This window comes from Neofelis nebulosa, chromosome 4, assembly GCF_028018385.1.
Source record: "Neofelis nebulosa isolate mNeoNeb1 chromosome 4, mNeoNeb1.pri, whole genome shotgun sequence".
NCBI lineage: Eukaryota > Metazoa > Chordata > Mammalia > Carnivora > Felidae > Neofelis > Neofelis nebulosa.
Window position 1 is genome coordinate 137,918,473 of NC_080785.1, and position 15,968 is coordinate 137,934,440.

The 15,968-nt window shown below is 45.9% G+C and overlaps 1 protein-coding gene across 3 annotated transcripts in view; it reads left to right on the forward strand.

Annotated features, from left to right (window-relative positions):
- Positions 1-15,968, forward strand: part of ADAMTS9 (ADAM metallopeptidase with thrombospondin type 1 motif 9) — a 163,410-nt gene that overhangs the window by 3,893 nt on the left and 143,549 nt on the right. For all 3 annotated transcript variants that reach the window (XM_058726271.1, XM_058726273.1, XM_058726272.1), the window contains exon 3: positions 2,192-2,354. In XM_058726271.1, coding sequence (XP_058582254.1) covers positions 2,192-2,354 — 163 coding nt within the window. The remainder of the gene's footprint in view (positions 1-2,191; positions 2,355-15,968) is intronic.

The window sequence follows — 15,968 nt, forward strand, 5'->3', positions numbered from 1 at the left end:
GTCATGTCCCCCAGCATCACATGCTTAGATCCTACCCTTCTTTTAAAGTAACTTACACAGCTTTTTCCCCGGGAAACCTTGTCCTTCAGCCACTGTTCTCTTTCCCTCTTCACCTGCACACACACTTATCTGTACCTCTCTTATGATGCTGAGTATGCTCTCTCTTGTGTTGTGGTTCTTGGTACACATGATCTATCCCCTTCCTCCTTCGCAGCAGGGACAACATCGGTGCCTTTCTCTCCCCTGTTGGAGCCTTGTATATTGTAGGTACTTAGTACATATGTTTGAATAAATGGTCACTTTAACCAAGAAAGGACTACTCTTTGATCAAACATTCTTCTCTGAATCGACAACAAAATTAATTTGACCTCGTAAGGATGACATTTATTGGACTCTTATGTGTCTTGCACTGTAATAAGTACTTTTTGTATGCATCATCTCACCCATCCAAATCCTCATAACAGCCCAGTTCTGAAAACAACCAATTTTACAGATGAGGAAGGACACTGAGGCTTTGAGAGTTGGAGGCTTGCCCGAGGTCTCCTACCTACTAAGTGACAGAGTTGGGGTTCCCACCTTATCTTTCTGACCCATGCTCCTAACCATGGGCCAGAGACTGAATCTCTGTTCCTAAAAAGACTTTCAAAATTCTTTTTTTTTTTTTTTTTTACTAAAGTTTATTTATTTTAAGAGAGACAAGGTACAAGTGGGTGAGGAGTAGAGAGAGACAGAGAGAGAGAGAGAGAGAGAGAGAGAGAGAGAGAGAGAGAGAGAGAATCCCAAGCAGGCTCCGTGCTGTCAGCGCAAAGTCCGAGGCAGGGCTCAATCTCACAAGATCATGTGAGACTGTGACCTGAGCCAAAATCAAGAGTCGGACACTTAACCGACTGAGCCACCCAGACGCCCCTCAAAGTTCTTTCCAAAAAGGTACTGGACTAAACTCCAAATTCCTGAGTTCTAGATTCAGCATTGGACACTGTTAAGATTCAACCTGAAGCACGATTCAGCTGCTTCTGTATCACTGAAGTGGGACTTTAGACAAGTCACTTCCTCCCTCTGGGTCTTCATTTCCTCTTTTCTAATCAAAGGTGTCAGATCACATGAGCTCCCAAGTTCTTTCCTAGTCTTTATGACCTGTCTCTGGTAGGTTTCATGTGTTATAGTAAGCTTCCTGCTGTGTGCTCAGAGAACACAAGAGTTGTTTATATATATTTTTAATGTTTATTTATTTTTTTGAGAGAGAGAGAGAAAGAGAGAAAGAATGAGTGGGGAACAGGGAGAGAGAGAGAGGGAGACACAGAATCCGAAGCCGGCTGGAGACTCTGAGCTGTTAGCACAGAACCCCACTCAAGGCTCGAATTCCTGAACTGAGAGATCATGACCTGAGCTAAAACCAAGAGTCAGATGCTCAAGGGACTGAGCCACCCAGGTGCCCCACACACATTCTGTCCTGGCGGTTAGAGGCTAACACAGCAACACAAAAAGCCCCTAAGGTGTTACAGTTCCTTACAAAGGGTCCTTTTGCTAAGCACTTTCCATGCATTTTCCCATTTATTCTGCACAGTAAGTCTTTACAGTATGTATTTTTATCACCAATGGATGAACAAGGAAGCTGAAACTCAGAGCGATTAAGGAACTTGCCCAGGGTGGATGGGTGAGTGGCAGGGTTGGGAACCTAAGGCATCCTGACTCCAGGCCTTGCACCATTTCACTCCCTATTGCACAGGGAGGGGGTGCAGAGACACTCATGTGCCAATGTCACAGGCAGCACCACGTGGAGTGCCTGTGATCAGTATATGCTCTCTGAATTTGAATTAATGATAAGGCCTCCACAGGTCAGCTTTTCCCTGGGAAGCTCACACTTTTCCCTAAGTTTCCGGGCTATCTTAACACAAAGAAGAATGCTCTCTTTCCTTTAAAAGTGAGTGTGATGAGAATTTGAGCACCAGGGAAGGATTTCTTAGAAACAGATTTGGAGAGCAGTTGTCAAATGAAGAAGGTACGGACCTGGCCTGGCGGATTGAAAATAAACTGCTTCTCCAAATATGTCGGCAGCAAGTTCCATTCGAGCAGCCCTCATGGGGAAGGGATTGGGTGAAACGGCACCTTGTCTACTTGACAATGTTCCTTTTTTTTCCCTCCTTGTGGTTGAGTTATATTAAATCAACCTCTCCCCTCTCTTCATTTGCAGCTGGGCACATTCCGGTCCCATGATGGGGATTATTTTATTGAACCACTGCTGTCCATTGATGAACAAGAAGACGAAGAGGAACAAAACAAACCCCACATTATCTATAGGCACAGCATCCTGCACGGAGAGCCCTCAACAGGAAGGCAGGCGTGTGACACCTCAGGTATTTCCTTCTCGCTTAAGCAGAGATCCCAGCTCTGCGAGATGGGTTAGTGGCCACACTACAAACACGTAGCTCTTTGACAGGCTGCGAAGTGCTACCACGTACGTTGTCTTGGATTCAGTCTTCAAGCGAGGTACGTATAGCCCCATGGCACAGGTGTGGAAGCTGAAACGAGGTTTAGTAAGTTGTCCAAGGTAGCACAGCTGGGAACTCACCAAGTTCGGGTACAAGCTCAACTAGCTTCAAGCTCTCTGTGGGCAAAGCTGCCTCTCGTTGAAGTTGCTGATTTTTAGGATCAAGCATTAGTAACGTCTTCAGGCTCTTGGGGCCATATCCTCAATCAGCCATCGCTCGTGTTCCCCGGGTGTTCTGGTGTTTTCTGTTCATGAGGGATTTGTTTTTTTTTGTTAACCATGTAGGGTTATGAAAAGTGAAAAAGTCTCACAAATGGAACTCCGAAAAACCTCTGTGTGTTTATAGGAATTTTTCCCATCAACTTTGGTTTTCGCCGTTGCTCTGTGACTTTGGGAAATAAGCAAATGGAAGTGTAGATGGCATTTCTGGGTTTGTGTCAAATGCGTATCCGCCCACCCCTAGACTCCTGCCCATGCTGGACAGTTTCCTTGAGGCTTTGCGCTAATGTGCCTGGCCATTGTCAGACATGTGTCATTCTGGGCACCTTGAAAAACTTATGCTTGTGTGTGTTGCTCAGTCTCTAGCCATGAGGCAACTCTTCACCCTCTTTGAAGCCTGGTCACCTTCTCAGCTTATCACTAAAGATCGTCCTTCAGGGGCGCCTGGGTGGCTCAGTCGGTTAAGCGTCCGACTTCGGCTCAGGTCATGATCTCACGGTCTGTGAGTTCGAGCCCTGCGTCGGGCTCTGTGCTAACCACTCACAGCCTGGAGCCTGTTTCAGATTCTGTGTTTCCGTCTCTCCAACCCTCCCCTGTTCATGCTCTGTCCCTCTCTGTCTCAAAACTTTAGCGGCAAGACGTCGTCCCATTGTTTGGACCCCGCTCGTAAGAACAGTGTCCTTTGCTTCTTGACTTCCCATATCAGAATTAGCAAGTGTTCATCTTATATATGTGTACAAACCTATATATAGCATGTGATAGAGAGGAAAGATGTGATTCCTCCCCTTTTATCTTACTAATATATGTTCAAAAGATACCGAACTGGTATGTTCATTGATCAGTTTATTGAACAGTGGCACCTGGTGACATTCTTCTGCCCTAAAGTGGCAGCAAACCAAGATTTAAAACAAAACAAAACCAACAAACAAAAGCCTTCCGGCTCTGAAGGTCCTATTCTGCACTGGCATTGTGCAAAGCCCTTTCCCTTCATGACTTCCCTGAATCCTTACCACAACCCTGTGGGGCGGGTGCCATTCTTACCCCCATCGTACCTGGCAGAGGAGCAGAGACGAAGCAACTTGGGTCAGGTCTCACAGCTACTTCATCATGACAGCCCATGTCTGTCTTATCCCGTGACCCATTTTGCCTGTGCACGTGTGTGTGTGTGTGTGCGTGCGTGCGCGCGTTGGCTGTGACAGAAAGAGAGAAATCTTACTTGACGCTCTCACTCAGAAAACCCTCAGAGTTCGTTTTTTAAAAGTTAATTACCTGAGTCAACGGACATTTGGTTTCCTGGGCTAGAGGACGAGTCATTGTCAAGTCCTGTTGAAAACAGAAAGAACAGGGGACTCTCGAAAGGTGCAGATGGAGGACAAGAGAAGATGCCTCAAGTTTTCACAGGAGTTACTTGCGTTCTAGTCATTATGGGTTTGGCGGCCTCTGTGTGCCACCATCCAAATCACTGGTGCCAACTTAGTGTTCCTTCTGGTTTGTCCTTGCCAGGGACCAATATGGCTGCCTTTCCTTCACTCCTGATGAATCAGGAGCCCAGCAGTTTGATCGGCTCTTCCAAATGTGGCTGCTGGACTGGTTGCTGCCATTCTGGTTTCTCTCTTCCAGCTGCTTCTGCAACCCTTGTTTGAATACAGATGCATGAGGCTCAGAACAGTTGGAGAGAACTTCGGAATATGGCACAATTCATCAGCAGCCATTAGAGGAACAGAGTGGCAGGTCTTGGAAACCTTCAAAACCAGGTAGCCTGTGCACAGGGAGTGAAAGTAGGTGGGGGGTGGGAGAAGCCTCTCTGGTCGGAGCAGAAAATATCCTCTACCACTGTCAATCCATTCACCTGTAGGGATTTCTCCCCAGAGCAGTGGTTGGTAGCCCAGAGTAAACTTTAGAAGTATCCTGGGAACCTCAAACAAACGCAGATTCTTTAAAAAACAGCAACAACAATAAAACCAACCTCTGTCTCGGGCTGGTGAGAAGGAGCAAGAAACCTGGGATTTACAGAGTGCTCTACGGGACCCAGAAGTTCAGATAAATGTGAGAGTTCGTGCTAACGTGGGATTTAAGGCAATAACCACTATCCCTTGCTTGCCACTTGCTTTTGGACTTGGGGTTCTTTTGTTCTGTTTTGTTTTCATGGTGACCCACTTTAGTGTCTACTTTTGAGAAGGGGAGAGAGAGAGCGCTCATGCCGGTGGGGGAGAGGTGCGTGCAAGCCAGGGAGGGGCAGAGAGAAAGACAGAGACAGGATCTGAAGCAGGTCTGTGACAGCAGAGAGCCCAACATGGGGCTCAAGCTCATGAACCTTGAGCTCCTGACCTGAGCTGAAGTCGGATGCTCAACCAACTGAGCCCCCCAGGCACCCTTGGTGTTCTTCATCACTGCTTTCTAGTTCTTCTCTTAGGATGACAGAAGATTTTCTGGAGGAAAATTTAAATTGTTAGCTCTAGGCCAACAAACAAATATTCTGTACAGATGAGTAAACTGTAGTCCTGGGATGTTAAGTTACTTATTTCTAGGAGTGATACTCTATACATTCAACACCAGCCCCTCAGAATTTAAGACAGCCCTAGCCTTGGAGCAGGCTCCTGGAAGTCCCCTGCTGAGCTGGGCCTTAACCCTTTAGTTGCTGGCTGCTGGGAGTCTGCCCAGGGCCAGGCACTGTGACTGTCACACTGCTCCCTACAGATGGATTGTGAGTCCTGTTCATGTCTGATTCTTGATGTATATCTGATATTCAAGGAACAGATTCTGAGATAAATTATGTTAAAAAGACACGTGCAGAAGGGAGTCTTATGTAGTGAAAATTTCATGGGTTCAGATGGGAGTCAACAACTTAATTTATTCATTCATGTGTGCATTCAGCCTCAACGTATTTACTAACCCCTCTGTGCCATGAGGGTAAAACCAGGAACCATCTTTATTCCAGTCAGCCGTGTGACCTCCAGCATATTTAGAGCATAAAGTAAGAATAACACATACCTTTCAAGGGTGTAGTTAGGACTAAATGAGTATGAAATAATGAAAGCTCCCAGGACAGTGTTTAGCAGATGGTAGGCAATCACTGAATGGTGGGCTAGAAAGAAGAATCATGAAAATAGAAATTGAAACAACACAGCAAGGAAAGGAAAACTCAAAATACCAAAACCCAGAGCTAATCGGGTTCCCGTGATTAAGCTTAGAGCTTCTTGGTAACCAGGTCATAAAGGGCTTATGGGACTTGCCCAAGGTCACCCTGCCAGCAAGTGGTGGGGCCGAGAGCCCTTTCTCTCATTTTTTTTTTTTTCTGTACCTAATGCAGCATTGTAAAAACTCATCTCTTGCAAGTTCCTCTCGGCCTGGTGGCTGCCCTCGCGAGAATGTCTCTGTTTTGGCATCATTGGTTATGTCTGTATGTATACGTTTGGGCCAGTTGAGCGTGTCTGGATTTATCTGTGATTGTCATCCTGTTTGTAAGTTGCTCAGGCTTCCGCATGGGCTGTGGGCATCTTCTGCCTCCTGTGGCACGCCCTTGTCATTTCAGGGTCCCCTACGCAGCGGGTCCTCAGTAGGGTTCATCGAGCTGACGGCCTGTGTGCCCCCACACACCAGGGGGACCAAGTGGCAAGCTCAGGGGAGCCATTCAGGAGCTTATTGCCTTTTACAAGCCGCTTCCTGCTGATCCTTCACGTGGCTTTTCCAGATGAAACCCCAAATTCTGTCTCACGGACACTCTGCGTTTGACTCTGAATTTTGCACAAGAGGATTTAGATGCTCTTATCAGTGAGACAGACGTGCTTCCTGGTAGATGAGAGAGAGAGAAAGGCAGGGGAAAAGGCCGACACAAGGCTGTTTTGTTTGCCTGGGCCTAAACGACAGTGTTTTTCCGTTATTAGAATACCTCTCTCGCCCTCCCATCTCGGCAAGCCTGCTTTTGTTTTGTTTTATTTAAGGAATTTAAGAATTATATACTCGTTGACCCATCGATGCCACTTCTAAGGAAACAATTGGACAATTGTGTATGGATGCTTATGGGAGAATACTTAGTATGGTGTTGTTTATTGTAGTAGCAGGATGGAAAACCCTAAGTGCCTCTCAGTCGGAGGATAGATCAAATATTCATGAGGTATACATTTCATGGATTCCTATGCAGCCATCAAAAATAAGCATACAGATTTATGTTAACAAATACACACACACACACACACACATATATATGTATGTGTATAGGTATATATATGTATGTATATATATGTATATATGTATATGTGTATATATACATATATACATATAGTGAACAAGCAGATGATAAGTTAGTGGGTATGGTATGATCTCATTTTTTTAAAACGGCAACAGTGTGGTGGTATATGTGTGTATTGAGAAAAATCTGAAGCAGTATGCACAGAAATTTTTTTTTTTTTTTAATTTTTTTTTTTTTTCAACGTTTTTTTTTTTTATTTATTTTTGGGACAGAGAGAGACAGAGCATGAACGCGGGAGGGGCAGAGAGAGAGGGAGACACAGAATCGGAAACAGGCTCCAGGCTCCGAGCCATCGGCCCAGAGCCTGACGCGGGGCTCGAACTCACAGACCGCGAGATCGTGACCTGGCTGAAGTCGGACGCTTAACCGACTGCGCCACCCAGGCGCCCCCAGAAATTTTTTTTAATGTTTACTTATCTTTGAGAGAGAGAGAGAGAGGGAGAGAGAGACAGTGTGTGAGTGGGGAAGAGACAGAGAGAGAGGGAGACACAGAATCCGAAGCTGGCTCCAGGCTCTGAGCTGTCAGCACAGAGCCCAACGCGGGGCTCGAACTCACCATGAGATCAGGACCTGAGCCGAAGTGGGATGCTTAACTGACTGAGCCACCCAGGTGCCCCCGGTATGTGCCGAAATATTAAAAAGGGATTGTTTGTGGTTGACAGGAACATAGGCAACATTTGTCTTTTTATTTTAAATGCCTATATTTCTGACATAATTCTATAGTAATTTTATAATCAGAAAATACAGTTAAAAGAGAAATGAGGATACTGGCATGTAATTATTCTGTAGCCCTGTGGCATTTGTCACCAGATATCAACAGCCAAGCCATGATCCCATGCAGTGTTTTTTTTTTTGTTTTGTTTTTTTTTGTTTTTTTTTTTGAATTAGACAGTCTTAGTAGCCGGACAGATGAAAATCCTGCCTTGTGTGTACTTCCTTGGGACATCGGGACCGATCAAAGCTGAGGCTCCATCTCAACCCAGCTAAACTGCCTTGTGCCTGTTGGACATACCCAGGGATTACCATGGCTTAGTCTCCATGAGGCACTGGAGACTCTGTCCACTAGAATGTCTGTTCACCTATTGGTTTGACTCCCAAGGGTGCAGTCAAAAACGCTGGAAAATACAAGATGATGATTCAAGACATCCTTTGTTAGGGCTTTATGTGTGCTACCCACATTCCATATGTTAACACTTGAAATCTGTTCATCAACCCTATAGGGTAGGTATTATCATCTTTATTTTACATTTGAGAAAATTACAGCTCAGAGAGGCCGAACCACTTGTGCAAAGTCACACAGCTAGTGGGAAGTGGGCCTGACATTTGAACCCCGATCTAATTCCAGCGTGCTGCACTGTGGGCCTAACTCCATTGAATATACAAGTCCAAATGATATCAACAACGGCTGACATTTGTTGAGCATGTATTGTGTGGCAGGCACTGTTCCAAGTGCTTTACGTGGATTGTGTAATTTAATCCTTACCTCGACTTCCGTGGTGCACATGGCACGATGGGGACACAGAGAAGTGCATCCAGTGGGCTCGCCCAAGGACACAAAACTTGAAAACACACCAATGCCTACAACCATTTTGTGCTGGTGTACTTGGAGGGTTTTTTGCTCTGTCCTTTGTTGATTCGTTTGCATTCGGATATGGATTACTTTTGCTGGCAGGATTTTTAACATGCTTGCCTATAATTTGATAGGATTGGAGGAGGGCTGCCTGATGCCCGGAATTCCCACCGAGACTCTAATGACTCGCTGAGGCCTTGGTCTGCAGCTTGCCTCCGTTGGAGAGTATCCTTGTTACTCATTAACCTCTGGGATCCCATTAATAATTTAGCATAGATTAGCTGATTAGATTAGCTGCCCTGAGAGTTGGGCCCAAATGGAGTGAGAGACAGAGCTAAAGGCAGACCTCCGAGGGGGGCTTTAGGTAAACAATTCTGGGACAGCTAGAGGGTTCCAGGATGCGACAGAAGCATTGGCTGACCTCACGCTCCTGCCCGGGCTCAGGCAGGTCAGTGGTTGTTGGCTAATTAGTTACTTCTGTGAGAAGCCGGCCTGCCTTCGTCTTCCCACACACCCTCTGTATCTTCACATCCTTTCTTTAGGCTGTTCAGCCTGTGAATGTAAGAATGGGCAACAGTCAAGGAGCCTTGTGCTGGGCACACCGTGGGTTCTTTCAGTTAGTCCTGCAACAACAGCTCCCTGCAAGGAAGATGCCTCAGTTATTCCCTTTTACAAATAAGAAAGCTGAACTCCAAGCGGTCAATGAACTTGTGCGCACTGTGTAAGGGAAACAGCCCTCAAACACAGGGCTGTTTGAATCTTTAAAGATAGTTTCCACCATTTGGGATTTATTGTTTTGGCTTAATTTCCTGTCACTTACACCTTTTTGTTCCTCGTCAGTGTGTATACCTTTTTTTCTCTTTGATATATTCTCCAATGACTATATCTAATACATAGTCAGATGCATTAGGCAATAAGCAATGGCCTCTCTCTTTGCAAATTACTAGAAAATTACTTTTTTAAATAACTGAATTCTTGAGCCTCTTCCCTCAGATTTATCTTCTTTGTGGCAGCTTTTTAAAAACATCAGTGTTGGGGCGCCTAAGTGGCTCAGTCGGTCAAGCGTCTGACTTTGGCTCAGGTCATGATCTCACAGTCTGTGAGTTCGAGCCCCACATCGGGCTCTGTGCTGATGTCTCAGAGCCTGGAGCCTGCTTCCGATTCTGTGTCTCCCTCTCTCTCTGCCCCTTCCCTGCTCATGCTCTGTCTCTCTCTGTCTCAAAAATAAATAAAAACATTTAAAAACATCAGTGTTAATAGTGCTATACAACAAAATGAAGGGATAATAAAAAAGAAACTTCTAATACAGGCAGTGTTTTTTTCTTTCATTTCAATTTTTTCCATCATGTCTTTTTATTTATTTATTTATTTATTTATTTATTTATTTATTTATTTATTTTAGAGGGGAGGGAGGGTCAGAGAGAGAGGGAGACGCAGAATCCAAAGCAGGCTCCAGGCTCTGAGCTGTCAGCACAGAACCCAACGCCGGGCTCCAACCAACGAACTGTGAGATCATGACTTGAGCCAAAGTCAGACGCTTGACTGACTGAGCCACCCAGATGCCCCCCGGCCCCCGACCCTCCCTGGTGTCTTTTAAAAAGCACGTTATTAAGAAACATATAAGCACACATAAACAGGTGGAGGCAATTGTAAACGAACCCATCTACCCGTAATGTGTGCTTTTTTTTTTTTTTCCATGTGTGCTTTTCATTTTTTCTCTCTGCTGGACTATTTTAAAGGAAACCCAGGTACCATGACATTTTCTATCTGAATACTCCCATGGACATCTCTGAAAAACGAGGATACTTTCTTCCGTAACTGTAATGTAAATATACCATGCTGAGCAAAATCAACAATAATCGCTCCATATAACCTGAACGGTGCCTGTTTATAAAACGTTCCTAATTGTCCCTGAAATGCCTCCTTCAAGTCCACTCGTTTAGGCTGTGATCTGAATCAGCTCCCCATGTCGCGGCTGGTTGTTCTCTTAAATAACTTTTCACTTCCTTGCCAGTGTCATCCTTATTAAATTACGATTTTCCTTCTGGGTTAGATTTGCTCCCTGCGGTCTTTCCCCCCCTTTCCACTTCTTTTATTCACTGATTCCTCTTTGTCGTCCTAAGGTCGGTCTGCATTTGCAGCCATTCGAAAGACCTGGGTCAGCCCTAAACCCAGAGCAGGTACCAAGAACAAAGCTACCAGGAATGAGCCACTTATCAGAGTAATTTCATTGAGCACAGAAGGCAGCTTGGTTGGGTTGATTTTTGCCCCTTTATCTGGAGTACCTTGATAACCCTCTTTCTTCTTCTTTTTTTAAACCTACCAATAGAAAGATCCTCGATTTACAGTATTTACTAAGACTCCCTTGTCTACCATTCAAGGATTGTACTCACCTGTGTTGGAAGCCTGTGAGAGTCAGTTTGCAATTGGGAATTGTCAAGTGGCAAGTTAGGTTTGGGCACGAAATTAGGACCCCGTGATGTACGACCTGCTTTCCTGCCTCCTGTCTTGGCACTTTTGGTAAGCGTCTGGAACCAGAGATAGCATGAGGGCTCCCTGCTTTACTTTGAGCCCCAGATTGATTTCCTTGTCACCTGTCATCACTCCTGGTTGTTCCTATCACTTTGCTTCAGAAACCCATTGTCGGTCGAGGAAAAAAGGGTCATAGAATACCTGGCCAATGTGTTTATCTTCCAGGTAAGCCCCTGAAACAAGTTTAGATGCACGCCTCCTTCTCAAGAAGAGATGTAACAAACTTCAGAAGGCTTTGGTCAGGGTCAGAGGGAAATTGGTCAGGCGTGCAGACTAACAGAGGGAAGAAGTATTTGGGGTTCATCGGGGCGGAGCTCAGACTCTTCATCTGATCTGAATGGGCCGTCTTTTTGAAGCAAGATGCTGTAGAAGCTGTTAGTTCTCTTCGTATGAGGGAATAAACCCACTTGTTCAATGAAGGGCTATTTTATCATGCAGTTGAGATTTAAATGGTTTAACTTTGTATCTGCCAAAGTTAGGCTCTCTTTGATACTCAGATCATTACAGAATTGTTACTGTAGCCATTTGTGAGTAACCAAAGTCGGCTCCTGTCTGGGCCAGACTTCTGCATGGGCATTCTGTACAGCTGCGAATCAATAAATATGAAGCATTCTGAAGACCCCAAAAAGGAGCATAAGGAAATGCAAGATACGATGCTTTGTGTACCTGCAGGTGGTGGGGTCCGAGAAGGAGCAAAAGCAAGGGGTAAATGTTGGTGCAATGCTTGCTGATTTATTACTCTTCATCTCTCGCGGGACATTAGAATCAGAGCAGGGGGTTGAAGATAGCAGTTGGCCTGTGGTGCGTGGAATGAGAGACAGGACTCCATTAGTCCCAAGTTGCTCCGGGGACAGTTTAAGGCTTTTCCAAAGTTTCCTGATGATGTGCTGTTTTTTTTTTTTTTTTTCTTGTAAGCCAATTTCCTAATTCTCACATTTGATGCCTTTCCACTCTAACAAGTTAGATTAGAGAGAATGGAAATGGTTTTCAGCAACTATTATCTGTTTTAGCAGGTGCCAGATAGAAAATGTGCAGTGAATAATGGAGACATGCGCGCGCGCGCGCACACACACACACACACACACACACACACTGCAGTTCCCTTGAACATAAGCTGCCACTCACTTCTTTTCTGTGGGTGTCTCTCTGCTCTGGATTTACTCTGGCTCCTTCCACCCTCCCACCCTGCCCCCTGTTTGGCTGTCTCTTTGACACCCTCTTTCCAAGTGTCAGTTGACCAGGAGAGGACACTCTGGTGGGTTTAGCCTGTGTTGAATCCTAGGAGCTCATTTTTCAGCATTATTTGCTTTTATCTTATAAAAGATAAGAACTCACAATTTTTTAATACTGGAAGGAACTTGAGAGAGAACTTCTTTTCCATTCCTTCTTTTTCTGGATCAGAGAGGATCAAGGCTCAGCACTTTGAAGGGATTCGTAATCTTGGAAGTAGGGCGAATGAAAAACCGGGCCCTGAGCACAGGCCTCTTACTTCTGCGTCCTGTGTACTTTCCAAGCTGCAGGTCAAGGGAAGGCCATTGGTGGAAGCCGCGCTTGGAAAGACAATGTTCCAAAGTGCACCTCAAATGAGATTTGGGAATATCACTGGAATTATTTGATGTGTAAGGATAATGAGGAATAAACTACTGAGATCTTTTAGGAAGCTATCTCAAGGCTATAGGGAGAGATAACAGGCTCTTAATTCATGTAGGGGATTAAAGCAACAGCTGAATTTAAAGCAACAGAACATCTGAGCTGGGCCAGGGTGCTGCAGGAGGGTGGCTTGTGACTGCAGAGGGTTCCAGGTGGTTCTACTTGTAATCAGATTAGACTGTGTCCCTGTGACCACTCATTTCCGTGGTGGCTGAGACACGGACATGAGGAGGAGAAAGGATGTGTAGTCCGGGCTGTGGTGTGGAAGCTAGTCCTCAGTCCTGTGTAAACTGGGAGACGTGTATCAAAGGAATGTGGGAGATATGCCCCCGAGGAGTTGCCTAGAAGCCTTTTTAAAGAGTTGCAGGGCCAACTGCTCTTTAATCTCTGACAGGGGAGGGATACCTCGACCCCCCACAGGCACCACATTCAGCTGGAGAGCCACTGCAGTGAAAGGTCAGATAGCAGCAAGCCCTGGGGCCACCTCTTTTCTGCAGCCTTCGGGGCTGCTCATCTTTAGTCACGAGGCACCCCAGAACCAAGGCCCTCAGAGCCTTTACACAGCCTGGTCCTGTGTCGTTCCTCTGTGTATGAAGTCATTGAATCCTCCCCACTGCCCTGTTAGGGAGGAACTCTCCTTATCCCCATTTCACAGATGGCAAGACGGAGGCACAAAGACCTTAAATGACTTGCCTAAAGTCACACAGCTTGAATGTGGAGAAACTGGGATTTAAACGCAGGTCCTTCTGAGTCCCAAGCCCAAACTTCCCTGGCACAGCATGTTGGATCTGGTATTCACTCTGCGAGCACCTTGAAAGGACCGTCCTATAATAGCAGCCAGCAGCCCCATGTGGCTCCTGAGCCTTTGAAATGTGGCCTAGTGCCACATGTTGAAATGATAATATTCTAGATATATGGGGTTAAATAGAAAATATCATCAAAATTAATTTCATCTGTTCCTTTTGGTGTTTTTAAAATGTGCTACTAGAAAATTTTAACTTCCATGTGTGGCTCACATTTTATTTCTTCTGGAAAGTGCTGGCCTAGAAGGTCCCAAGCTGTGTCACAAAGGGGCCTGGGAGGCGGCCATCCAAAGCAGGCTGCAGATAGCACAGGGTGGCTGTGGGCAGCTGGCACCCCACCGCCAGAAAGGCCAGGCTCCCCTTACTGTGGAGAGAATGGAATGAGTCAAAACCAACATTTCCAGAAGAGTATTTTGCAAGATATTAATAGTAAAACCAAATAGTCTCTTAGTGACATGCAGGCCTGGGTATGTTCAGCATGTTATACTACGTCAAATACATATTCTTTAAATATTTTCTCAAGTTATTTCAAGTATGACTCAGTTTCCTCATTTTGAAACGGATAGAATAGTCCCTCCCATATCTGGTTGCTTGGAGGAATGATCTAGTTAATCGATATGAAGTGCTTAGAAGAGCCCCTGACACAGAGAAACCCACTCAACAAACGTCAGCCAGCGTTACTGTGCCAGGAGCCCCTTGTTACTGCTTTTGTTGAATGAGGTGCAGGCTGTTGAATGCGGAAGGGGCAGCTGTTGAATGCGGAAGCTGGGCCTTTGGGTGTAGTGCCCTGAGTCTCCCCATTTGGCTGGAGGCACCCACCCGCTGGAAGATAGTGTGATGACCCTCATACGTGCCTCCCACCACCCACAGCCCACAACCCACCCGAGCCCCTTGAACTCTGCAAGAAAGCTTCTCAAGTGTTTTCTTCCAATGGCATCCCCTTCTGTGCCACCACCCTCCTCCCCCACCGGCCCCCGCCCAGAGGAAAGTTCCTCAATACACTTCTTTCCATTGTCTTTCCAGGACTGGGTCAGTCCCCCTCACCTGCCCTGTAACCTCGCCAAGAGCCCGTAAGTTTCCCTCTTATGTGGTTCAACAAATGTACACTGAGTTCTTCCCTGCAAGACTTGACGTTCTTAAAATGCTAATGAGCACGGAGAAAGTCCCAGATGGAAATGCTGCATGTAATGTTTTCCAAACCTACATTATTTGGTTCTGGAAATATGTTCTGGGACTAATATCCCATGAACCACTCTCAGGGAAACATAGCTCACAAAGGTTCTGGCCAGCCAAAAGGAGTTTTAGCAAACTGTCTTCCACCACTGCCCTTTGCACGTATTTCCTTGCCGGCACTGAGCACAGAGCATCACGAGACACTGTGCGCGCCATTTGTGTTTTCCCCAAAGCTCACCGTTTGTACAGAGAAATGGGTTTGACATATCCCAGTGAGTATCTGGGGATTCACTCTTGCTTTTAAAGCCAGCAAGTTGAGGACCTTTAAAAAAACTAAACATTGGTGAGTTTTCATTCATCCAGGACAGTCTTCCCTCCACCCCCCAGCTCCTTCTATACCCAGTTGCTGGAAACTCATTGTTCTTTATTATTAGAACATTCATTGGTTTTATGGCTGTTTCTCTTTTTATGTTTTACCTTCCCCCCCCCCCCCCCCCCCCCCCCCCCGCCGCCATGGGTCTTGTTTATCCATCGTCCTCTGGTCCCAATAGACTTTTTTCTCTCCAACTGAATCTCTGTCTGAAGGCTTCATGAACCCTTTGAACAGACGGGAGTAATGCAGATCTTAGATCTGACGAGAACAAAGACAGTCTGGGCAATGCCACTGGCCTCTCCTTTTTCTTCCCGGTATGTTATCGGCTCTTGGAGTCAGTTGAGAGATGGAAGCGTTTGTGGCCTTTGTTTCCATCCCGTGACATCTCAGACTGTCTTCCCCCTATCAGTGCGCCTGTGCTTGTCACTGGACCGGATGTCCCACTGGAGCAGGGACCGGCCCTTCACCCTTTGGTCCCCTCCCCCCCCACCCTCCCTTCTTTCCTGTAGAAGAGTCTTTCTGAAATAGAACTGTTTTCCTTGAGAAACCTTAGTATCAGCACACGAATTCCTAAAGAGGAGATCTGTTGCAAACGACTAGTAAAGACATCACTCATCATTATTATCACCTTAAATACTTAGTGGGTCTTTCCTGCATGCTGTGCTTTGCACTGAGGACGTTTTGGACACCCTCTCTTTCTATCCTCACAGTTACCCTTCAATGTGCTGTCATTGCTATTACGATTGTTGTTATAATCCTCATTTTTGTTGTTATCCTGTTATTATCCTCATTTTTCAGATGAGGGAACTGAGGCTTTGAGGCACAAAGGGCAGTTATAGGAGTGCTCGGGCAGGGCCACAAACCGGGGCTGGTCTGCCTCCAGAAGCCAGGAGCAGGACCCACAGATTCCT